The sequence below is a fragment of the Nelusetta ayraudi genome, unplaced genomic scaffold (assembly GCF_046127955.1).
Source record: "Nelusetta ayraudi isolate G7.1 ecotype Tasmania unplaced genomic scaffold, CSIRO-AGI_Nayr_v1 ptg000034l, whole genome shotgun sequence".
Taxonomy (NCBI): domain Eukaryota; kingdom Metazoa; phylum Chordata; class Actinopteri; order Tetraodontiformes; family Monacanthidae; genus Nelusetta; species Nelusetta ayraudi.
In genome coordinates, this window is record NW_027466084.1 from 2,050,061 (window position 1) to 2,077,500 (window position 27,440).

At 44.9% G+C, this 27,440-nt stretch overlaps 2 protein-coding genes across 4 annotated transcripts in view; one reads left to right on the plus strand and one right to left on the minus strand.

Moving 5' to 3' along the window:
- The first annotated feature begins 1,654 nt into the window (after positions 1 to 1,654).
- Positions 1,655 to 12,028, plus strand: LOC142892316 (phosphoribosyl pyrophosphate synthase-associated protein 2). Its single transcript, XM_076032367.1, has 11 exons — positions 1,655 to 1,800; positions 2,990 to 3,150; positions 4,816 to 4,868; positions 6,042 to 6,108; positions 6,224 to 6,396; positions 7,296 to 7,411; positions 8,110 to 8,165; positions 8,336 to 8,484; positions 8,592 to 8,662; positions 9,537 to 9,683; positions 10,189 to 12,028. Exons 2-11 carry the CDS (start codon positions 3,068 to 3,070, stop codon positions 10,345 to 10,347), a joined length of 1,074 nt encoding a protein of 357 aa, XP_075888482.1. The 5' UTR covers positions 1,655 to 1,800; positions 2,990 to 3,067; the 3' UTR covers positions 10,348 to 12,028.
- A 781-nt stretch (positions 12,029 to 12,809) lies between these two features.
- Positions 12,810 to 27,440, minus strand: part of LOC142892315 (neurabin-2-like) — a 37,819-nt gene continuing 23,188 nt past the window's right edge. For all 3 annotated transcript variants that reach the window (XM_076032366.1, XM_076032365.1, XM_076032364.1), the window contains 10 exons: positions 24,647 to 24,779; positions 23,587 to 23,707; positions 22,358 to 22,462; positions 21,632 to 21,767; positions 19,012 to 19,155; positions 18,855 to 18,908; positions 18,520 to 18,651; positions 17,826 to 17,923; positions 17,617 to 17,713; positions 12,810 to 17,114 (listed from right to left, as the gene is read on the minus strand). In XM_076032366.1, coding sequence (XP_075888481.1) covers positions 17,061 to 17,114; positions 17,617 to 17,713; positions 17,826 to 17,923; positions 18,520 to 18,651; positions 18,855 to 18,908; positions 19,012 to 19,155; positions 21,632 to 21,767; positions 22,358 to 22,462; positions 23,587 to 23,707; positions 24,647 to 24,779 — 1,074 coding nt within the window. In that variant the 3' untranslated portion in view covers positions 12,810 to 17,060. The remainder of the gene's footprint in view (positions 17,115 to 17,616; positions 17,714 to 17,825; positions 17,924 to 18,519; positions 18,652 to 18,854; positions 18,909 to 19,011; positions 19,156 to 21,631; positions 21,768 to 22,357; positions 22,463 to 23,586; positions 23,708 to 24,646; positions 24,780 to 27,440) is intronic.

Here is a 27,440-nt window from a genome sequence, read left to right on the forward strand (position 1 = left end):
TTCTGTGGCCGGCCTTAATGTACCGCCGTGCTCCAAGTTTGAGAACATGACTTTAATATAAACGCACACGTACAAAGTGGACGAGTTTGAGCTGCAGCTGTAAAGACAATTAGAATGAAAAGCGCCTCATTTCTTTGACCCAACAGCAATATCCAACTTGTCTCCTTTTGCTGTCCAGCCTCCTCCGTATTTTTCACTATCCTCTCTTTGTGTGTGTGTGTGTGTGTGTGTGTGTGTGTGTGTGTGTGTGTGTGTGTGTGTGTGCAGTGCGTGGGCTGTGTGCAGTGCCTGGATGCTGCTCTCTGCCTCCTCCACATATCCACTGAGTTATGTAAGAACAGTGAAGAGTAGCCCATATGGTAGTGAGAGACTATTTATAAAACTCTTGTTTATGCAAAAAAAAAAAAAAGGGAAAAAAAGGAGGAGAGGGGAAAGCATCTCTCAAACCACCGGGGTCCTGTTAATACTAACGTGATTTATAAAGGCTTTGTTTCGGGACCATTTAGCCACGCTGCCTGCCCCCGCAGAAAACATCTGAGGAAAAGAACGCTTCGCGTCTTTCAATCATTCCCGCGTAAACTGTTTATTCACTCAGCTTGGACGAAGCGAGCTTCGTGAACACTCCGAGCTCGGATCTTAGACCGGCCTGCTGTGTTTACGCATGTTAAGCTGTTTTCCAGTCAAAGGCGTGAACACGTTGTTAAAAAAAAAAAAAAAAAAAAAAAAAAAAAAAAATCGAATAAAGCCATGTAAGTATTAAGAGGCTTAACGTTTTCGAAAGACATCTAGAAAAACACTGCCCTCAAGTGGCAGAAAGATAAAAGTACAACCCTCGTGTGGCACTCATGTTGACCTTTTTTTTTTTTTTTTTCCTCCAACGTCTTTGCCGTGCAGAGTTCTGAGTGTAAAAATATCACACACGACTGAAAGCACAGGTTGGCATTTTTCTCTTAGCACAATTTTCACTTGCGGTACTCGCGATGTCGCGGGTAATTTAATCATCGCTGGCCACGAGAGCAGTTACAGGACGAGATATGCCAGAGGTGGGCGATCTGAAATTTGGATGGAGTGTTTTGGTGACCCACCTCATAGGAGAAAAATACATATCACGGGATATGTACAAAACACGTGCTTTAATGTCGAAATGAACAAAAGCATTGCAGCAAAAATATCTCTTTGAAGTCGTCTTTGTTGAAACGACTCTTAAAACACTGACAATTAAGACACTTACTTGCTATTCAAATGTAGTTTAGAGTTGTGTTATTCTTCAGCATATCATCATCATCATCATCATCATCATCATCATCATCATCATCATCATCATCATCATCATCATCACTGTGGCAGAAAACGCATTTTATTAATATAGTCTCAATTAAAAAGCTTAACGAGTCGCATATGGCCCTCGGGCCGTAGTTTGCTCGTGCCTGGAATACACAATTCAAACACAAGGTAAAAGGTCCGTACGAGAACCGTCTTTGAGTATTAAATAAAACGTACATTCCAATAAGGCAGTGAGAAAGGCTACACAAACGCTGCAGAGGTAATCATAACAGCAACCACAATACGCGTCTTTGGGGATTACGGGATATCATTGAACGCACCTCAGCCCCCATGACCCCCCACCCCTTATTTTCTCTTGCTGCTCTCATTGGTCGAGCTCGCACGCCCATCAAAAAGCCCATATCGACAGCAGTCGGAGTGAAGGGAACAGGTTAAAGAGAAGCTGGAGGCTTTCTGCTCATCTCAGCGCCACTGTCCGTTTGCAGTTTGTAGCAGGAGGACACAACACGCAAGCTGGTAAAAATAAAATAAAAAAATATTTCATGTATTAGTTGCTGCCATATGTCGCTGTCAATGTGCGCTTCGAGACTTTTTTTTTTCTTTTTTTCCCCCGCTTACCGGAACACGTAACCGGCGGAGTTAAAACATCACGCAGGATTAACGGTTGCGTGCTATCACGTCATTGCTAGCAAGCTAACGGTGTCCCATGATGCTAAACCGTCACGTTTCGCCCTTAATTCCTCTTGCGTTGCTCAGCTGCTTGTCGCGCCGTTAGTTAGTGCGGTCCCCCAACGGGGAGTATTGAGTTTTGACTTGAAAACGCCTTTTTTTTTTTTTTTTGTTTCTCCCAGCGGAAATTGATTATTGTCAGAAAAGTGTTGCCCCGCTAGCTAGCATTATTGGAAGCCAACTGTCGTGACTGTGTTGTTAGGTGGCGACCGTTGTAACGGTCCTGTCGGCTGGAGCAACATGCAAGTGACGGCGGGAACGGGTTGTCATTTTCTGTGTGTAGCCGGGGCAAGGAAATGTTGTTTTGTCAAACATGATTGTGGTTTCACGCGGGCGCCTGTTGTGGACGCATGTGACGCCTGGGCAGCAGCCCAGCAGACGTGGCTTTTGTTCATGTTGGTCATCTCTACACATTGAGAAAGGCACAAAGTGGCTTAAAAATCCCAATTGTGCCAAAAGTGTGGAATAAACTGTTGGCTGCCTTGGTGCTGATTAATCAGAATCAAGTGAGGGGAAGTTTTTAAACAACATAAAAGATGTGTATGCAACTGAAGTGTTTATAAAATGGGAGGAAGCTTCAGTCTTACTTACAACTGTGGATAATAAACTGCTCTCTTGTCTGAGCCTTTAATGTGTTTTTGATCGTGATCGTAACCATTAAAATAACTGTAAAGCAGTTTATGTTTGTCTCACTATTGGCTCAATGGGAGGAGAGAGAGGACTTGAGTAACTACATGTTATTTAGGTAACAATTCTATTTTCTGTTTACGCAATGTTTTTTGAGATTCTGGGAGGCTCTTTTTTTTTTTTGGAATTAGCATTATTTCCCTGCTCTTCTTTCAGCAGTTTGTGCCCGAAGTCAAAGCACAGCTTGGGCCGAGTTAACGGTTAAAAAAAAAAAAAAAAAAAAAGTTGAGTCAGATTAAATATTAAATGTTGACTTTCTTCCCTACACATTTTTTCCCCTCCCCTGCAGGAAGGCCTCAGCGCAGCGTGGGTACCCAGGGATCCACTGCCTGAGTGTGGGGACAGCAGCGGCCAGACCCCCGGAGACATGAACCACACCAAGGGTGGCCTGGTCATCTTCACCGCCAACTCGCTCCCCTCCAGCCGCGAGCTGGGCAAGCGGATCGCAGAGTAAGAACCGAGAGCCGCTGAGCCGTCGGCGTAGCGGGCCGGGATCCGGGCCAACCCGCTGTTTTTAGAACAAACAGCCCGAGCGCTTCCTGCAGGGCCAAGAACTCCTTGTCTTTGATCAAAGCATACCGCTTTGATCAAACTTTGGCCAGAAATAGAAAATGAAGGAACTTTCACCATCCTTTCCTTTTCTTCTTTATTTTTCATTTCTTTTTCTCTCCTTTCGAGCGAGAGCTCGGCGCTGCTGCGTTGTTGTTGTTGTTGTTTTTTTGTCCTCGCATTCCTGCTGCTTCTCTGTGCGAAAGGAAAATTTCCAGCGGGGCCCAAAGTAAATGTTCGTCAAGAGGACGCGTTGGAGTTTGCAAAGACGTAAACAGGAAGTCCATGATCCACATGCACGGAACCTTTTTTTTTTTTTTTATGTTTGAGGTTTTATGATCATTGCTGACGGCTTCAGAGGCTCATCTGCTTCTCAAAGTTGTATTTACTTTTTTTTTGTTCCTTTCAGAGACACTGAAGTAACTCCTGAAGTCTCGATTCAACTGCTGCTTATTTTTCCCCCTCGCCCGTAGAATAAAAACAGAAGTCTGTCACAAACTCCTTAATGCGTTTGATGACGGTTTCACTGCGGCCGGCCGGGTGAGCCCGAGTGCCAAGCTCGCCTGCCGACGGTGTCATCCTGCCCCCCCCCCCCCGGTGACCTGCCTGAAAAGTGGGAGAATCAAAATATGTAAACAGCCGCCGCGAAAGTATTCCAGCTTTGCCGCGCCGTGCAAATGTTTGTTTAAAAAGCCGTAGCGCCCACATGTGACGTAACAGCGCCTTCCTCAGAATGGGTTTCTTCATGCGTCGTTATCATGCACCTGCAGCCCAGCAAGGAATATTTTTCTTTTCTTTTATTTCCACCAATTGCTGGAAAACTGGTCTTGAACGCAGCACGAGGCCATCGTAGGAATCACCTCTGTGTGTGTGTGTGTGTGTGTGTGTGTGTGTGTGTGTGTGTGTGTGTGTGTGTGTGTGTGTGTGTGTGTGTGTGTGTGTGTGTGTGTGTGTGTGTGTGTGTGTGATTTCATCAAAAGAACAAAACTGCTGCCTGCAAAGCTCAACTCCATCCCAAACTGTGCGGTGGGACGAAAGAGTCTCAGGGGCAGATCCTGGAAAAAGGGCGGGATTGCGCCCGCAATTTGCGCCACAGATGCGGGGATCCACAAAGGTTTTTGCGCTAATGACATGCAGGCGCAAACACGCCCACGAATGCGGCACCTCAAACAGGTGCGAATGTTGCGGTCTGGCAACCTGAGAGCAGTCTGCCCCCCCCCCCAAGTTGCTTAATAACAACTCATCAACTCTTTTGTCATTTGGATTCTCTTTCCACGTATTTGAGAAGACACCGTGTCCCCTGGTTAATTCTGGGCACGTCTGTCAAAGCAAACAGCAGTCAGCTGATCAGACACTGTGTTCCGTGTCGGGATTGAGAGATTAGAACGGAGGCCCTGTGACGTTCTGTTATCAAAACAGTCTCAAACGCACTCACCCCACGACGCCGACGCTTTCCTTTTTCCGCCTTTTATTCTGAAAAATGAGAGTTTTCGCGACGACGCTCGGGTTAAGCTAAAAACCGGCGCTCTCTCCTCTGTCTTCATCGCTGCCTCTTTCTTCCCTCAGGCGGTTGGGGGTGGAGCTCGGCAAGGCCCAGGTGTACCAGGAGACCAACAGAGGTAGGATCAAGCAGGATTTCATCGTCGCTGGTCGGCCGCCCACTGAGAAGATTTCCCTCGAATTCGTGGTTGTTTTTTCAAAGACGTCAAGATTAAAAAAAAGAAAAAAATCCAAAGATACCTGCGGCGTGCTGCTGCGTCATTTTGATGATTCCACGCTAAGCATTTGTACTTTTCCACGCTCGGTGTGTGTGTGTGTGTGTGTGTGTGTGTGTGTGTGTGTGTGTGTGTGTGTGTGTGTGTGTGTGTGTGTGTGTGTGTGTGTGTGTGTGTGTGTGTGTGTGTGTCGCTAGCAGTTCATTGATCGTCGCGTGTTTGCAAAGCTAACGTCCGCTCACGTCAAAGACTTGCCCCAGCCCCCCCCCCCCCCCCCCCCCCCGCTACATCGATTTCAGTGTTTGGTCCCAGTCGTCACATGAGGGACCTTTATCACTTCCAGTTGTTGTGGGATCCGGCCGGGCAGACGCTGCAGCTGCTCAGCACTTTCTCACTCTCTCTCTCTCTCTCTCTCTCTCTCTCTCTCTTTACCTTCAGTGAGGTTTTATCAACTTTCATGAACTAGTTTTTTCTTCTTTTTTGGAGGGGGGGGGGGCTTGTTTAATGTCAAACAGGCCGGTGTCGGCCGGTCGTACAGGTTCAGCTGGTCGTCTTTTCCTGTTTCCCTGCGGGACTCGGGTTCTCTCGCCGCCGCTGCTGCTGGTGAGACCGAGGCGAAGAGCAAAGCGCGCAGCCTTGGAGATAACTTATCTGCCTCTTCTCAGCCGGCCGCTGTCCCTGCGTCGGATTGTCAACCGCTAGACCAGGGCTGCGGAAACCTTTTCACTGGTGGGGCCACAGTGGCTTCTAAAATGTGACTGAGGGGGCCGGAGCAGGAGCGTTTTGGTGACCCAATACATCCTAGGATATGTAGAAAAGCTGTGCTTCAGTGTCAATTGAAATGAAGCCACGTGGTTTTTAGCTCTTTATTGAAATGACTCTTAAAACACTGAAAGAAATGGCTGAAATTCAGCTGTTTCATGACTTACTATTGATTTTGCTTCTACACACACACACACACACACACACACACACACACACACAGCGCTCACATCGCCAGAACGCCACCTGCAGGCGCACTGAGGACTTGTTGCGTCTCCCTTGTCCTCTCTCACGCCCCCTGTCTGTCTCCCACAGAAACGCGGGTACAGATCCAGGAGTCGGTGCGAGGCAAAGACGTCTTCGTCATCCAGACGGTGTCCAAGTAAGCGCGAGCGCACGCACGCACGGCCAACTTCTTCCTCCTCTCCACCCCGAGCGTCTCACTCCCTCTCTCTCTCTCTCTCTCTCTCTCTCTCTCCCTCTCTCTCTCCTTTGAGGGATGTGAACACCACCATCATGGAGATGCTCATCATGGTGTACGCGTGCCGGACGTCCTGCGCCAGAAGCATCACGGGCGTGCTGCCCTACTTCCCCTACAGCAAGCAGTGCAAGATGAGGAAGAGGGGCTCCATCGTGTCCAAGCTCATCGCCTCCATGATGTGCAAATCTGGCAAGTTGAACTCGGAGGGCAGTTGCGACGCCCTGGTTTCCAGATTTAGAACCAACATCAAACGCACACTGCCGTCAGAGCGCACAATGCTTTTATTTTCCATTTTACTGGTCATTCAAATCTTCTCTCCAAATGGAGTTTGTTGTATTCCTGTCATTTGCTGCTACATGCTCAGCTTTTTGATTTTGATGAGCGGAGCCACTTAAGCTTTCAGCTCAAACTGGTCAAACATGAACATTCGGCACCGTATTCACTCACGTAATAGGCTGCGTTCAGACTAAAGGTGAATCTGATTCCAAATCCAATTTTTTTGGGGGGGGGCCTGCTGTTCACACTGTTTTTTAGCAAGTGTCCAAATGGGATCTGGCTCTGTTCAGACTGGGCCGCACCTGTCCCGAAGGTGGTTTCAATCCGCCTTGCAAAAATCGGATTTCGTGTGATTTGTGACTGTTCAGAATACTGAAGAGCCATCTGCTTTCAATCTGGATCTGGGCTAAAAATCGGATTTGGTCTGGCAGTCTGAACGCGGCTATAGTCTCATGCAAAACCTCCTCATGGGGCTGAGGGGGAAATGTAATCTTTATATCTTTAGACTTCACAAGCTAAAGAATTGCAGGATGCCATGCTAATTTTCACCCCAAGATAAATAAACAAAGCAAGTGTCTTTAGTTCATGCCTCTAATATAAAGCCAAAGCCAGTATGCCAGATGATTATTGGGCTCGCAAAGGCAATGATTTACATGCTTTGATATTGGAATTTGCCACCAAAAGATGATTCATTTTTCTAATATTTGATTGGATCAGAGCTTTTTTTCCGTCCTGTTGACGTTCGCTCCCATCGGATTTCCGGTTCTCGTAAGTGTCTTGACGGAGGCGACTCTTTGATTGCGTCTGCCTAGGCCTCACCCACCTGATCACCATGGACCTCCATCAGAAGGAGATCCAAGGCTTCTTCAACATCCCCGTGGACAACCTGCGAGCGTCTCCATTCCTGCTGCAGTACATACAGGAGGAGGTGCGGCCCGTTTGTTCTCACGTGTCATCGAGGGGAGACACTGTTGGTGCATATAGAGGAAATTAAATATGGATTCATTTTGAATGGAAAGGGCCGAACACAGTGAATCTACTTGTTTTCAGTGCATGTTTAACTAGCAAGTCCAGTATCGCAATGGATTCCTGTATTTTTATTTTTTTTTATTTTTTAAATATTCACCTCCAGTCGTGGAGAAAAAAGTTTTCAGACTTGAATTTTTACACGATCCCAATTATTGTCATTACATATTTTGTCAGAATCTTTTGTATGTGTGTGTTTCAAAAGGTTTGGCTGCATCAGAGGCACACAAGCAAGTGAAAATCATTTAGCGGTTTGCTGTTAATAAGACAAAATAAGAAAACTGAATCCTTGTAGTTCTGTTAGTCTGCAAGGGTTGCAAGGAAAATTCTCTTGCTGAACCATCCAGTTCCATTTTTACACCACTGTATATAAGTTTGTATTTAAAAAAAAAAAAAACAGCAATTTGTAGGATTTCCCCTTTTGTCACATTTACACACATTTTCTCTGCTGCAGCAGTGTTTATATCTTCGATTAATCTTCGATTAATTGCGATTAATTGCGATTAATTGGATCTGCCCAGGCTCTCATACAACAGAATGAGAATGGTTGCCGGCTCCAAACATCTTTTTTCGCCTCATGCCTCCCTGTGACTTTTTCAGATCCCCGACTACAGAAACGCTGTGATTGTGGCCAAATCTCCCGCCTCTGCCAAAAGGTACGAAGCCATCTTTGCGTCGCTCTCACAGAGCTGCGGTCTTCCTTCCTGTATGCCACCTCTGAAGAGGAGGCTCACTGCTTAGCTCTTGTGTGTTTCTCTGACGTCCCACATCCTCCTCCTGGCGTTTGATTGTGTGTGTGTGTGTGTGTTTGACGTTGTGCTTGCAGAGCTCAGTCATTCGCTGAGCGCCTGCGTCTGGGCATAGCGGTGATCCACGGCGAAGCTCAGGACGCCGAGTCGGACCAGGTGGACGGCCGACACTCCCCGCCCACCGTCAAGACCACCGGGGCCATCCACCCCAGCATGGACATCCCCTGTAAAGACCGCTGAAGATTCAAACGGCTCTCTTTTTTTTTTTCCTGATACAAGCTGGGATGTGTCCGGTCTGACCCGCTCTCCTTCCTTCCTTCCTTCCTTCTGCAGTGTTGATCCCCAAGGAGAAGCCTCCCATCACTGTGGTGGGAGACGTGGGCGGTCGAATCGCCATCATAGTGGTGAGTGACGGCGGTGGAGGAACGCTGGTTGACGTCGCACTTTATATAATCAACCACTGGGGGGGCGGCACTCTGTCTACGGTCAGTTGTTCCAGAGCAGCCTCAGATTTTAAAGTCAAGTTTTTAATATTTGGAGATTTTGAATAAGAAACGGCGACATCCCTCCCCCTCTCGAGCTTGCCAGTGAACTACGGCGGCCTGCGCGCTAATACCTTGCTACCTCGTCCGACTTCTTCGTTGGTTTATTTATAGACGTGCGCGTTCACCCTAAATGCGAAACGCACCGTCAGGCAGCTGGATTGTCCACACCAGGCTTCCTTAGAAAAAAAAAAGTGGTGCAAGATGGCAGCTAACTGGGAGCAAGACCCTTGAAGTGCACAAGAGCCTTTCACTATGTCCTCGTCCACGATTATTTGAACATGGGTATGTACATGTATACATGTATGTATATAAGTATATATGTATGTATATATATCTATGTATATATATATATATATGTGTATATATAATATATATATATATGTATATATAATATATATATGGATATAATATATATGTATACGTGTGTGTGTGTGTTCATTTATCGATATCGCAACACACAACAGCATTATCGCATACTGCGTGTTTTGCTAATACCGCGCAGCCCTAGCTTGTACACATTGAAGGATTCTGCTGGGTTTGTGTTTTTTAAATCCCCTCGAGGCAAAGACCAAAGAGTGTCGAAACACTGCTGCAGGAATCATTGAGTCGATGGACCAAAGGTCCGTCATCGACGCGTCTGGCTTCACAGGGGTCGCGCTTTGAACTGACTCCACCTCGTTACCCCCCCACCCCCCACCCCCTATCCCCCATCCCTTCACCCCCTCCCTCCTAGGACGACATCATTGACGACGTGGACAGTTTCGTGGCGGCGGCAGAGACGCTGAAGGAGCGAGGCGCCTACAAGATCTACGTCATGGCCACGCACGGCATCCTGTCCTGCGACGCCCCCCGCTTCATCGAGGAGTCGGCCATCGACGAGGTGAGCGCTCTTCCTCCTCCTCCTCATCCTCCTCCCGCGCCTTTTCCACAAAAAGCTGTAATTGTCGCGCTCGCACACCGCCAGGCTGTAAATTTCCTGAAACGCGGTGTTTGGTTTTGTTTTTGTTTGTTTTTTTCCCCACTTTGGGGTCGATTACTGCAAACGAGCGGGCAAAACAGGAAATGACGCCAATGCGCGACGAGGTGTTGTTTTCGTACGTCGTTGGGGTCATTGAATGCCACGCGCTGAATAACAGCCTCTGCGTTTTGTCACACAGCTAATCACCTGCTCAGCGACGATGAGGGGTGGCTGAGAGTGATGCAAAATAATGGTTAATGTATTTAGGAAGGCTGAAAGTAAATTTACAGTGTATAACTGGAGAGCCACAACTGAAGACTCAACAGAGCAGGTGTAACAAACAACAACCTCAGCTGGAAACGCCAGACAAGACACTCAGTAACAAACGCTCTCCGCCCCCCCGCCCCCCCTTTACTGCTGCTGCCAGGTGGTGGTGACCAACACCATCCCCCACGAGCTGCAGAAGCTCCAGTGTCCCAAGATCAAGACGGTGGACATCAGCATGATCCTGTCGGAGGCCATCCGCCGCATCCACAACGGGGAGTCCATGTCCTACCTGTTCCGCAACATCGGCGTGGACGACTGAGGCCGACTGCAGGGAGTGACCAGAAATCAGAAAAAAGAGAGACAGAGATAGAGAGAGAGAGAGAGCCCCCTTACATTTCTGTTCATTGCCAACGATGTGTTTAGTTTTCTTTAATCGGACTTAAGTTATTTGACCGTTACAGAGCCGAATTACCACCAGTGTTTGTTTCTGTCCTTTCATTCGTCTTTTCCTCCTCCCCGTTCAACTGTGAAGAAGGCAGGAAATATTTGACACAAATGCTTTAAATACAACTTCAAAACAAAACAAATGATCGGGTGTCTTCCTTCGATCTTTACGTATGTTTAATTCGTATCTGCGGCGACTAATTAGGTTGAATGTCACACACTGTAATTACTACTGACCAGAGAATATATATATATATATATATAGATATATATATACATCTGTATGTCTGCTGTAGTTCCCTGCTCATATTTCCGAAGGCGCAATCAGGCCAAAAGCGTTGTCCACTCGAGTTCGACGGCGGGTTGGAATAGCTCACTTTGAGGAACACAAGTTTTGCATCGGGCCATCGGGATTTTTCTCTTGGGGTTCCGATTTTAAATTTGCGAGAAAAATTCCAAAAATGAAAATGCCAGGTTTTCTTTTTAATCACACGGACTTTCTAACTGCACTGTTGTCGTTTTCCGCGCTTTCCGGTCCACACACACACACACACACACACACCACAATCCAGATGCCTTTTCCATTGAGTGCAGCTCGACATTGACTGAACTCTCTCGCTGCTCCCGCTGCGGCTGTGAGCGGCAGCGCGGTTCTTGCGGTAGCGTAGCTTGAAGTTCTTTTCCCGCTCCGCCGCTCGTCTCGTCTCCGCTGCCGAACCTCGTCTGCGCATTTCCACTAGCTGGACTTGAGAATCAGGACTTAGCCGCTGGCGTTGAATGTCTACTTGCAAGTACAATCTCCTCCAAGTCGTACTACAAGGGAAGAGAGTCCGTGCCTTGGAGCTCTCGCGGAGCGCTGTCGCGGGCGGCTAGCCGAGCTAATTCACCCCGCCCTCTAACCATTAGCCCTCTAAGATAACCCAGGAAAAACGCAGCTCCACTGCTAATTAATGGTGCACTGTACATGTACGTTGTTTTTTGTTTGTTTTAAATTTTTCATTGTGTGGATGTGCTACTAATGTAGTTAGCCTTAGACAGCTAGCTCGCCATTATGTCTGTTTGCCATGAATTCTGCTCATTTGCTTGAAACCCAACTGGAAGTATCGCAGGGAGTCTCCTCAGACTGGTCACATGGGTACGTTACATATTTTATGACAGATTTTGTTTTTGTTATTTTTGTGAAGCATATCTTTCCACAATTACTCTTGTGCCATCATTGAACTACTACTACTACTACCTGCTTAGATGTGTAGTTTTTTCTTTCTCATGCCAACAAGTTCCTTGTTCCCAACTCCCACTCCAATAGTTTACTGAACTCCCTGGTTTTAATTCCCATTTCTTACTGCTGATTTCAATTTAAAAAAAAGAAGAAAAAAAGCCAGTTTGAATAATGAAAATTCCAAACTGGATCGAAGGCTCAGATAGTGTATTGAAGACTTTTTTCTAATGGGCATAACTCGACTGAAGCAGGTCTTTGTCACTTTGCTTTGTGTTCCAAAAAATGTTTTGTATTTATTTCGAGCACTTAATATGAATAAATATGACTTTAAAATATGGTTTCTCTACTTTTGTTTATTTATTTATTGCACTACAGGTTCCTGTGAGATCTCCACCGCATCACCAAATGACAAGGCAAGATAGCGACACAATAAAGAGGAACTATAGTATATAGTCAAATGGATGTCAATTACCTTTTCCCCATTTGTCTTTATAAACAAGTTTAATTTTCATTTATGCTGAGAGACACATAGGGGCCGAGAGAACGACTCCATCAGGAATCATGTCTCTAATCTGAGACAGTGTCTCTGCCGCTCAGCTGGCAACTGTACTGTACTACACAGCTTCAAATGTATGTAAAATGTACCATGCATTACTGTCCCTTCATTCACTTGCCACGTCTGCGCTGACCCAATGTCAGGGCAGGGGTCGATGGGCCACAGCAGGCCATGGCATGGCAGGAGTCCCTTGAACGCTGCTTGCAGCTTTAATTGTATCTTGTTTATGCATTTTAGTTTAACTTATAGTTCATTAATGGCACATTTTTATTTATACTAATGAAATGGTGGTAACATCCTGTAACCCTGTAACTAATGTTACAAGAACATTACTGTAACATTAGGTTACAGTAATGTTCCTTGAGGTTGCCCTACATACGGCTTAGGACCCACGAAGTAGCGCTCAGGTCCAAAAAGGTTGGTGACTTCTGAGCTAATGCAACCCAGACAGGGCTTTCTATGTCCAGCTGGAACTCCTCCTGGTCTAGCTGCAGCAGCAACATCCCTGTACTCACTGAGGTAACGGTAGCTCAGAAAAGCTCAAAGTAACCAGGACTAGATGTGTTGTTGTGATAAAACAGCATTTATACAGCTCACATCGGTTTGACAAGAGATGAAATTGTAGAAACAAAACAAACAAACCCAAACAAAACAACATAATACTACATTGATGCTTATGGCTGATTTTCATTCCATTAAAAAATCTCAGAGGGCTCCCGGCTCCTCGATAGCCTTGATAGGAGAACAAACACAATATCGCTGCCGGGTCCAGACAGACGCGGTGCCCTTGAAAAAAAAAAAAAAGATCTTCCATGAAAATATCAGCTGTACGGTGTGTTAAGTCCAGAACCTCCCCACCCCACTCCCCTCCCCCTCATTTGTTGGGTTCAAACATCCTGATATCACGACGTCGCACAAAGACCACAACAGCCAAACAAGCTGTTGGAAATGACACACTGACGGAGTGACACACACACACACACTGGGTAAATGGTGGGGCTGTCAAACGATTATATATTTTTAAAATCCCGATTTGTACGTTTAAAATTCTGTCATTGTTCTTTTTTAAGTCCGTATTTATGTGAAGCAATTCTTACCACAGGTTCTTAATTAATATGGAACCAAATGAACGCCAAGAAAGGATTTCTCTTTTTGAGTGCACCTAGACCCACTTATTCTAATATTACATTTGCATTTTGTTGAATGGAACAAAACACAGAGACAAGATTCCAGTTGGTGAATAAACACAGACAGACACTCAATCCATCATGGACGGTTCCAGTCAGTCGGTGATGAGGACATAGAATAAATCAATCAGTGCAAAAAAAAAAAAAAAAAAAAAAAAAAAAAATCTAGTTGGGGAGCAAATCCAGTATTTTTCCCACCCCCGAAACGGAATGCCTGTTAAAACACTGAACCAGAAAATCACTATCTTCTCCGGCTCCAATTTTTTTTCCTTTTTAGCAGTTTTCAGAAGCAACGGCAGCATCGTCAGTTTCGTCACAACAAACACTAGTGTGATGTCAAGGTCAAACTCGTTAGCGCCCTTCATACACTTTCAGGAAGTGCCTCTTAACAAGGCTCCTTTTTTTGGTTAGTAATAGCTTGAAGATGCTAAACGAGCTCACGGTGACTTAATGGGTGGTTAGCATGGTTAGCAAGCTAGGTGCTTGTTAGCCACGTCCACCGTTTCACTGAAGCGAGCTAACACTTGGCTCGTGAGGTGAGGGGGAGAAAAAAGTGCAACGCTCGTGTGTTTGTCATGCTCAGTATTGACCAGAAGAGGGAGTTAGAGAGCAAATGTTCTCTAAAGCTCAAATCTCAGCCTCGTAGTGCCGCTATTGAGAAAAGTCCAGGGATCATCAAAGTCGTTCATTCTTCCACAACGGTGGCTAAACGGCATGAAAATCACTCACTGTTGTTGCCAAAAGATTTGAATGGAGAAGAGCTTCTAGTTGGACAAAACCATTTGGGCCAAACTAAAAATGGCTGCTCAAAGAAATACCGCAGTACAGCTCGATACTTGGCTGCTGCACGAGAGGCAAAAAAATAAAAATAAAAATAAAATAAAAACTGACTTTGCCTGGTTGCGTGGTTCCTTGTTTTCTGATTCAGTGTTTTGGGGGGATTATTATTTATTTTTATTTTTTTTTTGATGGATGCGACTTAATCAGAGCTCGCCAGCAAGCTGCATGAGGATAAACTCACAAGAAATCATCTCCGAGGGGAAGGACAACACAGAAACAGACACAGTTAGCCCGTAGTATAACTGACTTGTGTGTGAGTGTGACTGTGAGAGAGTGAGTGAGAGAGAGAGAAAGAGAATCCTACCGAGCACCATTTTCCCCATAAACAAGGTGATATTTGAAATTTCCAACCACGAGCCATCAACCCCCTCTAGACAGCGCTCCAAATGGAGGAGCCCAACATGCCTCATTCAGAAACAGGAAGTGCTCTGTAACATTGCTCACGTGTTCCAGTTGCAAGTCAAAGCTAATATAGTCCAAGATCCTTTCAAAAATAAAAGCATTAATGATGATTCAAAAAGAAAAAGGAGGAGGAGGCCGATGAGCATTTCCAGTAGTTCTGAAGATCCTGAACATTATTTGCTCTTTAACAAACACATCAACACTATTGTTGGATTATGGATCCAGGTAATGTGTATCTAAAGTATCTAAACTTATTATAATACTGGCACCGGCACGTTCTACTTGATTTCTAATACAAGAGATGTAAGAAGTGTGTTTTACATGCACACAGTTTGTTCTTTTTTTCGTTCTCAAATGAAGCGAAACACGGTGGCTCAGGTTCCCGGTTTGGAAAATATAAAAACAAACAAAGTGAAGCATAGTTTTTCCTGCAGAATGTTAGCCAGGTGTGACAGAATCAAAGTTAAAGCGACCCATCTTTCCCAAATCAGAGTCCAGCTGATCCAACAGGCCGTGAAAATATTTAGCCAATTAACTCAGAAGAGAATTTCAAGCGAGAGCAAATATCAGGAACTTGAAACACTTTCGAAATGTTTTGCACTTGAATGTTCTCTGACCGACTGAGGAAGTACTTCAAATTAAATGTTTTTTTTTTTCTAAAAGATTAAACTATTTCCTTTTTTTTTTCTTCCCATTTTGTACTCATGTTAAGGTCACATAGTTTACCTTAGTCTGGTTTCAACCATAAATAAATGCTAGTAATGACAAACCAACACCAATATAAATTATTCAGTAGTCTTACAATTATTATTAGTATCTAATTTTTAAACAACACAAAAGTCTGGTGCCTTTTATTTCTGCCTGCGCATCGCCTGCTATTGTTTTTAGTAAATATCAGTAGAAAAGGGGCAAAAAAGGGAAACTGGGCTGATTTGACCTGGTGAGATTGTTAAGTTATTAGTCAGCGGCCAGAATCACAGGTTTCATTCAAATAAATACTTCTTTAGGTATTGATAAAAACAAAACAAAAAATTCCAGAAAAGGTTTTTGGCACTTAAACTACCCCCCCTCCCCCCACAAGTATGCTAACATCAGCTAATGTTCACAAGGTCACGCGATCGAAAGGTCCTGATCTGCTCTGTGTCCTTGGCCTTCCCTCCCGCTGTGAAGCCTCAGCTCCAGATTCCAACATCCAAATACTTTTCACACCCTGTTTCCAAGCAGACGGAAAAAAACAAACAAACAAACAAACAAACAAAATATTGAAATAAAAATCTCCACCACTGAACTATTTCACCCAACCACTCCCCGTACCCCCGACAACAGCAGGACATGGTCGCTCGCTCACTCGCTCTCGGATAACACCCTTTAAATACACGTATGGAATATATACATACAACCACGTCTCCGCTTCATATATTCCACCTCTGCAGAGTCACGCTAAAAAAAAAAACAACCTAACAAAGCAAAAACAAAATAAAAAAAACAGAAAAACAAAGGCTGGGATGGGAATTTTGTCTTTTGTCTATTCAGGGTTTTTTTTTCTTTTTTTGTGTTTTTTCCTGTGGCTGAGCAGGAAGTGGTGAGCCAATGGGAGGCTCTGTTCCCGTTCCGGCGCGACCGTCACTTGTCGGAGTTTGTGTCGGGTCAAGAAGATGAAACTGGAGTCGTCCTTTTTGTCCCACTTGGAAGTTTTTTTTTTGAGTTTTTTTTTTTAAATCCCCCCCGACGACAAACGAATGTGTCGGTTCCATTCAGAAACAAACAAAAAAAGAAGGAGAAGAAGAAGAAGAAGAAGAGAAGAAGAGGAGAAGGAGAAAAATGACTCGGCTTTCCGCCGAGCTCAAAAAGACACTGTAACAACGGAAACATCCCTTTCGTCCTCTGTCGCCCCCTTCTGTCGCTCCATAAAGCACTTTGTGACAAGCCTGTTTCAGTAAAAGCGCTTAGTTTGTTTGTTTCGTTTCGTTTGACGTGAAATTATTAAAGTCAGCGACTCCCGCGGAGAAAATGGCCGCTGTGCCGGGTTTGGATGCGTTGATTGCCAAGCTGATTGCCAGGAGGAAGACACACTTGGGGGGGGGGGGGGGTTCTGGGAGAGGGGGTGGGGGTGGGGTGTTTCAGGAGGTGCATTCTGGGAGGGGGAGGGGGGAGGGGCTTCGGAAAGCAGCAGATGAGGGGGCGGGGTGGAGTCGGTCCTTTCCTCCCTCGTCATCCTCCCCGTGGATTTGATTGCCGTCCTTCCTTCCCGTCCGTGCACTGATTGGGTGGGTAGGTGAAGGGGGTAGGGGTGGGTGGGGGTCGGAGGTGAATGCAGCTCGTCAAGTCAAATGTGAAGGCAGAGGTTCGTCCAATCACAGGACGGGAAGTGGCTAGCAGCAGTCTTAGGAGGGCTGGGCTGTCCTCAGGGCGTCCACTTTGGTTTCCAGGTCTGAGATCTGTGGGGACGGACAGACAGCGAAAGAGAGAGAGAGAGAGACAGACAGACAGACAGCGAGAGAGAGCGAGGGAGGGAGGGAGACAGAGAGAGAGAGAGAGAGAGAGAGAGAGAGAGAGAGCCAGACAGAGAGGAAGAGAGACAGACAGACAGAGAGAGAGAGCCAGACAAAGAGGGAGAGTGAGAGAAAAGCTAATGATTGTATATATCCTATTAATACACAATGAACCTTGTTCAGTTTTTACGTCAAAACCTGCACTAGAATCCAAAAATCCATCTAAAAACTCTCTGAAATCTTGGGTCAGATGGGACAACTGGGAAGCTGCTACAGTGGACGACTGAAACCAGGCAAGCAGTGAAATGACATTAGTTCCAGTTAGAAAGCTCTGTTTAATATCACAAGTGATTTAAAAAAAAGAAGAAGAAGACGAAGAAGAAGAAGGAGAGTGCGGTTGCCGAGTGAAAGGGGAAAAGCAGAAATAGTAGCGGGCGTCTTCACTCACCTTCTCCTGCAGGGTGTCGGCCTCCTCCTGGTGCGACGCCTCGCTCTCCTCCTGCGCTCGACGCTGAGCCGTCTCATTCTTCAAGTACTCAATCTCCCTGACAGGCGTGAACAACAGTGTGAGCGTGTGTGAGTGAGTGTGTGTGTGTGTGTGTGCGTGCGTGCGCGTGTACATTGACCGCGGCCCACTCTGACCCCGCCTTTCCTTACTTCTGCTGGTACTCTTTGATGAGTCTCTTGGCTTTGCTGTACTTTCTCTCCAGGGTTTGGTACTGAGCTTGTGTCTCCTTCAGGTGTTCATCCACTGCCTGGACACACACACACACACACACACACACACACACACACACACACACACACACACACACACACCACAATGGGTAAAATGGTAGGGCTGTCAAACGATTATTTTTTTTCAATCGCGATTAAGCCCTGAATTACCGTAGTTAATCGCGATTAATCGCATTTTGATTTGCATGTTTAAAATTCTATTATTGTTCCTTCTTAAACAAATATGTCAGGAGGGTTTTCTTTTTGAAATAGAAACGCAAAGAACCACAAGGAAGAAGGAAAACTGTATCTCTTCCAAAAAATGAAATCGAAAGTTAAAATTTCGCTTGCATTAGCGCACTAGGCTAGTCTGTTTATGACTGGCATGTACACACGTCTCTGTGAGTTTATATTGTGTTGCGTATAAGCACAGCTAACGTTAGCAGCAGGTGCCAAAACACAGTGCTTGCAGACCCAACTACGGGTGAATGGAAGGGACAAAAGCCTTGCGATTAAAAAATGTATTTTTTTAATCTCATTGCGATTAACACGTTAATGCTAACAGCCCCGGTAAAAGGACACAACTGCTCTGGGACATTATGGAGCGGTTAGCTTTAACAAATCAAACATCCACCTTGCAAAGCGACTGCGCCTCCATCCAGTAGCCCTCCAGTTTCTCCATCCTCTCCTTGCTGTCCCGGATGTTTTGCTCCAACTGAGCGCGCTCCATCCGCCAACGCAGCTTCTCCTGCTCTGCATGAGCCAGCTGGAAGTTGGGGAGGAGTGAGTGAGTGGGTGGGCCGTAACGGAGGGGAGGATACAGAAAGAAGAAGAGGAGGAGGAGAAAGAGAAGGAGGAGGTGGTACGTGGGAGGAAGAGCCGGTGTTAAGTCATCGCTCGGCCCCGGTTAGAACGGAACACGCTGCAGCGTTTTGAGGAGAGGATGAAAGCGAACGAAAGCGGACTCACCTTCCTCTTCAGCAGCTGGATCTCTGCCTGGGTCACAGCGTGTTTGATTTGGAGCTGTACACAGATTTAAAACAAAACAAAAAAAAAAATCAGTATGAAGAAAAGAAGAACAACAAACACCCACCCCAAAAAACGATTCCTTTGGGCTTCCAAATACCTCCTTGAATTTATGGGCCAGTTTCTCGGGGTCCATCTCCACAGGGGACAGCGCCTCCTGGTTCTCGGCCAGGTCGAAGACCTCGATGGAGTTGGGAAACATCGGACTCATCTCCTCCTCCTCGTCCGTTGCATACTCGCCCGTCTGCAGGTGAACACCACAGGTGGCAAAAGTATTCACATTCTGTCCTTGAGTCAAAGTATGGATACTTGTGCAAAAAATAAATAAATAAAATGGTTCGGTAAAATTAAAAGTACTGATTTAACTCCTGTACTCCAGTCAATGTGAGAAATTTCAGAACCTGAAATTTCTCAATTTCAATTTCTTGAATTCCTCGACAATATTATCTAGTTTTAAGTTGAAATACACAACAGCATAGTTGAAATAGCTCCACTCCAAGCAACAACCTCTATAGTATAAGTGAATTACTTTTAACAAAATGTGGGAGCCGATGTAAAGACTAGAAAGTAAAGACATTTATGTAAAAATGTAAGGTTGTTAAAGTAAATAGTGGTACAGTAATGAAGTATTTGTAATTTGTTACTTCCCACCACTGGTAAAAACATTGGAATATTGTTGCTCAAAGTGCTACACTGTGTCGGGTTTATGGAAGGGTCAGTGGTGAGCAGGGAGGTGAAAATAGAAGCACTATTCAACATTAGGGGGCTACAAAAAAAAAAACTGATAATCTGTTGGATAGTGGCTCAACTCGTAGCAGATTCCTGCCTTAGCGGCTACCGACATTAGCTTCATCTTGAGTATGAGATGACCCTTAGTCTGTTTCAGTGGAACGTCAAGCAAACTTTTGAAAATTCACTTTGAAATCAAATAAAATTGAAAAACCCGCAAATGCAAAGTTTCATTGAAGTCATTTGATGTGAAATAATGAGGCAGTAAAAAAATGTAGTGACATCATGGAAGGGCGCTACTTTACCAGCAGAAGACTTAAGAGAGAATTTCAGCAATGGGTGTCAATGGCCAAGTTGTAATTACTCTTGCGGGCCAGCTAGCAAAGCATACAGCAAGAATTAAGCCACGTGAGAGAAATGTTCACTACCTCAGAGTTAATTCTGCAAAACCTGCTTCCACAAAGCATTTTGTGCCCGAGCTCTGAGCTCATAACGCAAAAAAAACCCCCACCACCTCAAGTCAGCGCACGAACTTCACTGTGAATTCTGGGAAGCTGTTTTGAATATTGCTCTTTCTATAAATATTCCAACGCAGTCTCCTTCTGAAACAGCTCAATAGACACAAACGAGTTATCCAAGTTCATGTTCCAGTGCAGTGACTTGAGTTGAGTTAAACGCTCACAAAGTGCGGTATTGTTCCGTCTGCTGCCTGAGAGGACGAGCCGAGTGGAAACGAGCAGACATCATGAGCGTAACGTTACAAATGAAGTGAAGCCCATGAAATCTGATCCGACAGTTAACAGTTTGCGCAGTCAATAACACCTCCTACGATTCTTATCTTATCCAGCCGGCATTATAAATTAAGAGGAAGAAGCCTTTGTTAATCCCACAATGGGATGGAAAAGAATGGATATTATATTGACTAGAAATGAATAAAATAAAATAAAAATATCAATGGACTCATAGGGAACAAACAAGATACTTACATTGTATTGACAGATGAATTATTTTACAAATAAATTACACATTTACAAACTAAAGTGCCATGCATAAGCATTGTGGTTTCCAGGCCGGGAGACTCGAACGTAAGGGCAGGTTTACTCTTTACTACGCATCCTGTCTTCAGTGCGAGAGAAAACGACTGACGAGCTTAATAAACCATAAAATATTATTGCGTATCTTTTGATGCCACTGATTTTGCTTTTTATATTTCATTTGGCCTCGCCACGTCACAAACAAACAGCGACCAGCAGAGGGGTTTGTGAGGTGCATGTCAGACGCACAGCTGCAACGAGCTACCCACCAATATAAGAGAGTGCCCGTCTTTTAGCTCTTTTAAAGTGGAACATAAAGATTGGATTCTGGACAAAATAAACGACAAAGTCAAGTTTTATGTGTGTGGTGCTTTGTATTTTTGTGTTTTCAATGTATGTATATCTGTTCATTGTTTTACGTGGGGGAGCTACGGATGAAACGTAGCATCCTTGCTAGTTCCGGCGAATTTACTTTAATAAAGTCAACAAATTAAAAGAAATATGAACAGGGGAGTCTTTACTGCCGCTAATTTATTTAATCGTGTAAAGTGTGGCCGACAACCTGCTGACTTCTGAGGTGCTATTAAACTCAGCGGCCACAAGGTGGAGACGCTGCACTGAGTTTGAAAATATCGAGGCCACGTGTTGGCACGCAGAGGACATTTTGTCGCACACGCACACACGCACGGCCCCCTCTCAGGCTTTTTTTTTTTTTTTTTTTTTTTTTTCTTTTTTTTCTACTGCGAACCCGAGGCTCATAAAGTGACAGAGGAGCATTAGCTGACGACGTCGTGAGAATACAAACATGGCAGCAGGATAACAGCTTTGCCCCCCAACCCACCCTGCAGCAGCCGCAGGGCTGATCTGAGGGATCAGACCACACTATTTTGAAGATGAGGAAACACAAAGGCCTCACAATCCAAGACCTGCAGTGATCCTAGCTAGCTGTGTGCGTACCTCCTCGTCCTCGTCCATGTACTGTTTGTACCTCTCCTCCATCATCTCCCTCTGCCACTTCTCCTGCTCCAGTGTCTGCTGGATGAGCTGAGCCACTTCGCTCTGCTCACCCGGCTTCTCCCGGCCGATGATGAACCTGGAAAACGATTCGACATCTGTCAGTCATGTTAAAGAAAAAACAAACAAACCCCCCAAAAATGTTCTAATGGCTTATTAAAACCTAGCTTATCCCTGCCTCTGCACAACTGACTGTCTTCTGCACATATGCTTGTCTGTTTGTAAGTTATATATAGATTGACTTGAACGTTTCTTGTAATGACTGTAATAAATTACTGCATAGTTTTTTGTACTGTTTTTAGTGCTGCAACAGTGTAGTTTCCCAATTTGGTATCAATAAAATACTATCTATTCTATTCCAAAATCCGTTGCTTCTTCACACCACATATCGACTGCAAACTACAGGCGCACGCCCATCTGCCACAACACCTTAAAAAACATTCCACACGCACAAAAATAGATGCAGTCAAATCTGATCTGGAAAAAAAAAAAAAAAAAGATAAACAAACGCATCCTGTCAGTGCGAAAGCCTGAAACCACCTGTCGGAAACTTTGGAAAAGGAAACTACGCAGTTGGTATCAGGCCTTGGTATCTAAAACCAGGAAACGCAGTTTGTCTTTGTAACATCCGAGCGGTGGTTTGACAGCGAGACCGAGTGTCGGTCGGACCTGACGGTGCCGCTGGTGTTGCGGAGGACCGAGGCGGCCAGGCTCTGGGTGACGCCCACCAGGCTGGTCCCGTCCACCTCCACGATCAGGTCGTTCACCTGGATCCTGCAGGCGGCCAGGTGGACAGACAGACAGACAGACAGAGGATCATCTTTTAATGCTGCGTCACCGTGGTTGCTGGGACACAGTGGAGGAGGAGCGGAGCAAACATTCTCAAAAGTATTCACATTCTGTACTTTACTCTATAAAATAATACTCGGTTCTGATGCAACTCCTCTATTCAATTAAAAGTAAGAAAGCACAGGTTCTGAAATGTGCTAGAGTAAAATTTAATGAAACCAAACATTCATTGATCATTTTCCAATAAAAACTTGTGCGAGAGAATAACCTGGAGTGAACTGACCGGAGGTCTTGCATGAGCATCGAGATTATATGTAGTTATAACCAGTGAGCGATTACTGAATGTGTGTACCTTCAATACAGATAAGCAATGTTATTTTCAACATACTTATTTTTCTCTGTACTGAAAAAGTACTGAGCGGTGACCGTAAAGCCAAGGTACTTTAAAATAATCTCCCTCTAAAAGCTGATGCACTTTTATATTTAACTGCACAACAGCATAATTCAAATAGCTCCACTTTAAGCAATATCAACTACAAAAAGTGAAGTATTTTAACAGAATTAGTATCATTTCAACACTTCAACACACAAAAGCAAGGAGCGTGTTTTTCTGATACGAGAGGTAGAAAGCACAGACATTTCAGTCCAAACGTAGGGAGTAGAAGTCAGAAGTCGTCAGAAAAAGAAACACTGAAGTGGAGTACAAATACTTGACAAATCTACTTTATTGCAGCAACAAAGTATTTGTACTTTGTTACTTCCCACCTGTGATGAAAGGTTAAATTTGGAGGTCTTTGGACTTCACTAGAGAAAAAGGCCGGACCGCAGCGACAGACGCTGGACTAGCGTTGAACTGACTGCTACCTCTTCATGGAAAGTTTCAGGTTGAGTAGGAGTCCCAACAACAACGACGAGGAGGAGGAGGAAGTGAAAGTCGGAGGTGGTGCACATTCACAACACAAGCCTTCGTTCTGCATTTCCTATTATTACTAAATCTGGCTGTATTGTGTGTGTGTGTGTGTGTGTGTGTGTGTGTGTGTGCGTGTGCGTGTGCGCGCGTGTGGCTATTCGACGGTGTCGGTCTTTGGAGTGGGCTCAGAGAACGGTACCTGCCATCCCTCTGCGCTGCCCCCCCCTCGGTGACCGTCTTCACAAATATGCCCAGCTTCTCCAGGCCCATGTCGGCCCCTGCGCCCATCCCGATGATGCTGATGCCCAGGCCGTCGCTGTCTGAAAGAAGCCACAACACAGAGCGCAGGTGGAAAGTTGCAAGCCGACACGCAGGAATGTTGATATTACAAAATGTTTTACTTAACCGTTATTTAGCAAGGCAAGCAATTATGAACAGATTCGAATTTATAAGTGCAGCCTGACCTAAGAGCAAAAAAAATAAGAACAAGTGTACTTCTTGTACTCTGGAGGTATTTCAAGGGACATCAACTTGCTGAAACCTACCCTGAAACAAACACGAGTGGAAGAATTTTTTTTTTTGAAGAATATTTGCTGGAGATTTTTTTTTTTGTGTGCGTGTGTTTCAAAAAGATTGATTGCATCAGAGGCTCACAAACGAAAACAAATTATTTTGCTGTTTATTGTTAATAAGAAAGCTAAATATTTGTTGTTCTTGGATTCTGGTTGCGTTTCAAGGGACGTCATCTTGCTGAAACACCAACTTCAAAATAAGCCGCACTAAGAGACTAAAGAAAGACTGATTCTTAACGCCAACACCAGCAGATCAGCAAAAATACAAAGATTTTATATGTCACACATGTCACATTACATGGCAGTGAAATGTTGGAAATGCATCAGGTGTCCAAAAGAATGTCTCCACCACTGTATTAGTGGCGCTTTCATAAATAACAATAATCAAAATTAAAAGGTGTTTAAATTTTTTTCACTGTTTCACCGTCAGTATTACGGCTATTAGCCTGAGCGGGTTCCCACCCATTAGCTCCAGAATTACTAGCCGCTAATTAGGCTAATCCATGCTAAATTTAATCCCATAAGGGGATAATGGAGATGCTAGCAGACAGTGTGGATCCGCGAACAGACACGAACAGGGCCCAACCAGTTTGTCTCTGTATTAGAGTGTAGGTCTGTGTGTGTGTGTGTGTGTGTGTGGTTGCGTAAGAAGCTTGACTGGGTGACTCAGTGACCAGCGCGGTCTACCTTTCTCCAGCTCCACGGGGAACAGGTCCAGCTTCTCCACCCTCTTCTCCAGCTCGTACTCGGCCGAGGCCGCCATGGGGTCCACGTCGTCGTTGCGGCGGTCGTAGTCCTCGTTGGAGTAAGTAGCAAAGACCTAAACACGGGGGGGGGAGGTCAAAGGTCAGGGAGAGAGCCCTTCGTCCGTGGGTTCCCGCCTAAGCCGTCGCTCCCCTCCCGACTCGCTTTCAGCGCCTCGCCGGAGCGCCGGGAAACCTGATCTTTTTCCTCGTCATCTAACGGTTCAACTGAGAAGAGGACTTTTGTCATCGTGTAATCGGAGAAGATTTAGTTTGATAGAGTTATCAGTTTGCTTGCGACACTTTTACACCTCATAAAATAAATGAATTTTAAAAAATTAGAGAAAATATCAAGAATACTATACAAATATATATCTATAAACATATGTGTATATATACATATACACATAGATGCATATATACATCCGCACACATACACATATATACACATATATGCATATATACACATATGTATACATACATACATACACACACATATATACACATATGCATACATACATAGACACAGATATACATACATATACACATACACACACATATATACACATACACACACATATATACACATATGCATGCATACACATATGTATGTACATATGTACCAGCACCACTGCCGCACACAGCGAAAAAAAAAAACCCTGTTTGGCATGAAGCGTGCCATGTGAAGGTATTTTCTCCTGCACACAGCCCCTTTGGAAAAAGCTGGGACGCGAGCGTCCCCACCAGCGGAGCCACGGTTCACCCGGGGGTCACGCCGCCGTGGCTGACGCTGATCGAGGCTGAGCTGAGCCGATGGAAACCTACGACCGCCGTAGAGGTGAACGCAAAGAGCACTTTGCCCACTGGAAGGACTTCATATGTAGCATTTAAACAAATTATGGTACAGTACACGCCAGGGCATTTCATATTCCATGATGAAATGCACATAATGTGCAGAAGAAAATCCATATACAGTGGGTGGAAAAAAGTTTTTGGACACCCCCCCCCAGCATCTGTGAGGTACTTTATTGCACTAAGAATGAGCAAGTCTACCAGTGCAGTTAGTTAACGTTGAGCCTCATGCTGCACGTGCACTGCACTGTTCCAGCCCGCAACTGGATGACTCAGCAAGATGACGTCCCTTGCAACACATCCAGAGTCCCAATAACCAGCCCAATTTAGCTTTGATATTTTGTCTTAGTATTAACAACTAATTTATTTCTATTTATTAGTGTGCCTCTGATGCAGCTACCACCCTTTTAAAAGACACCTTTTGAATTCTCAGGCAAATATTTAATGGCAATAATTCAGATTGAGATTTCAAGGGAGTCTGAGAACCTCTCTCAACTACTATAGACCGCTGATTTTGGTGATCTCACATTTGAGTTCCCCTTAAATCACAAAGCGTGCAGGCCGTAGGGAGGATTCTCAGGCCAGGCCAGGCCCAGAGTACAAGAAGCACATGAATTTAGTTCTCGTTAACAGCAGACAACAAAAATGATTTCCATTTGTTTGTGAGTCTGTGATGGAGTGAAACCTTTTGAAACGCACAAAAAACTGAATTCTCAGACACAGATATTGTGATTGAGAAAAAAAAATTTAAGGGTGTCCAAAAACTTTTCCACTGATGTATATGATAAGCGCTCCACGTGTTTGTCTTTCCTTTCTTCTGAAAAAAAAAAAAAAAAAAAAAACACACGCAAAAACGGTCCTTTCGAGAGAGGTCTGTCCATGAACGCCGCAGGCTTTGAGCCCGGAGCGGAGTTTGCCGCCCAAAACGGAGCCGCTTTCCGTCTGGCGGTCACGCCAATTTGTGTGAGTGGCGCACGCACAACGTCACAGAGACGTGACGGGAGGCGCTAGCTAGTCCCCTCTTACATTACCCCCCCCCCCCCCCCCCCCGACCAGGCCCCCGCCTCCAGAGCCCAGAGGCTCGACACGCTAACAGGGTCAGAGGGCGTGATCGCCTCCGTTTCCTGCAGTCACGCTTCCTTCCTGTTGGGTAACTTAAAAAGCTTTAGTGCGTGTGTGCATGTGTGTGTGTGTGTGTCGAGGTTCACGGCAGTCCCTTCAGAAAATCTCATGATCACCACTGCTGCCGCTGCCGCTGCCGAGGTCCTGACTCCGCCACTTGAAAACAGCCGACCGCAGCACAAAGCGTAATGTGCAGCTACTGACACGACACACTCGGGAGCCGCTGCTCCACCGTGCGTGCTCGACGTGAGTCGAGTGACCAGCAGGAAACGGGGCGACGCAGCGATACACAGCAATAAAAAAAAAAAAAAGCTGAAGATCGCACACAAACCAACCGACGTGGATGAGACGGTTAAAAACGGAATAATTAAAAACAGGACAAAAGCTGAGACAGCAGATGGGTCCGATGCAGGCCTCTGCTAGAGAGGCATAACAAGCTGTGACATAACAAGCATCTGGACCATAACACAATACCATGACAAAAAATAAATAAATGCATTAAAAAAATATATGTGTATGTACATCTTATATGTATGTGTGTGTGTGTGTGTGTATATATATATATATATATATATATATATATATACATATATATATATATATATACATATATATACATATATATATATATATATACATATATATATATATATATATATATATACATATATATATATATATATAGTATATATATATATAGTTTTTGGAGTGTGGGAGGAAGCCGGAGAACCCGGAGAGAACCCACGCAGACACAGGGAGAACAT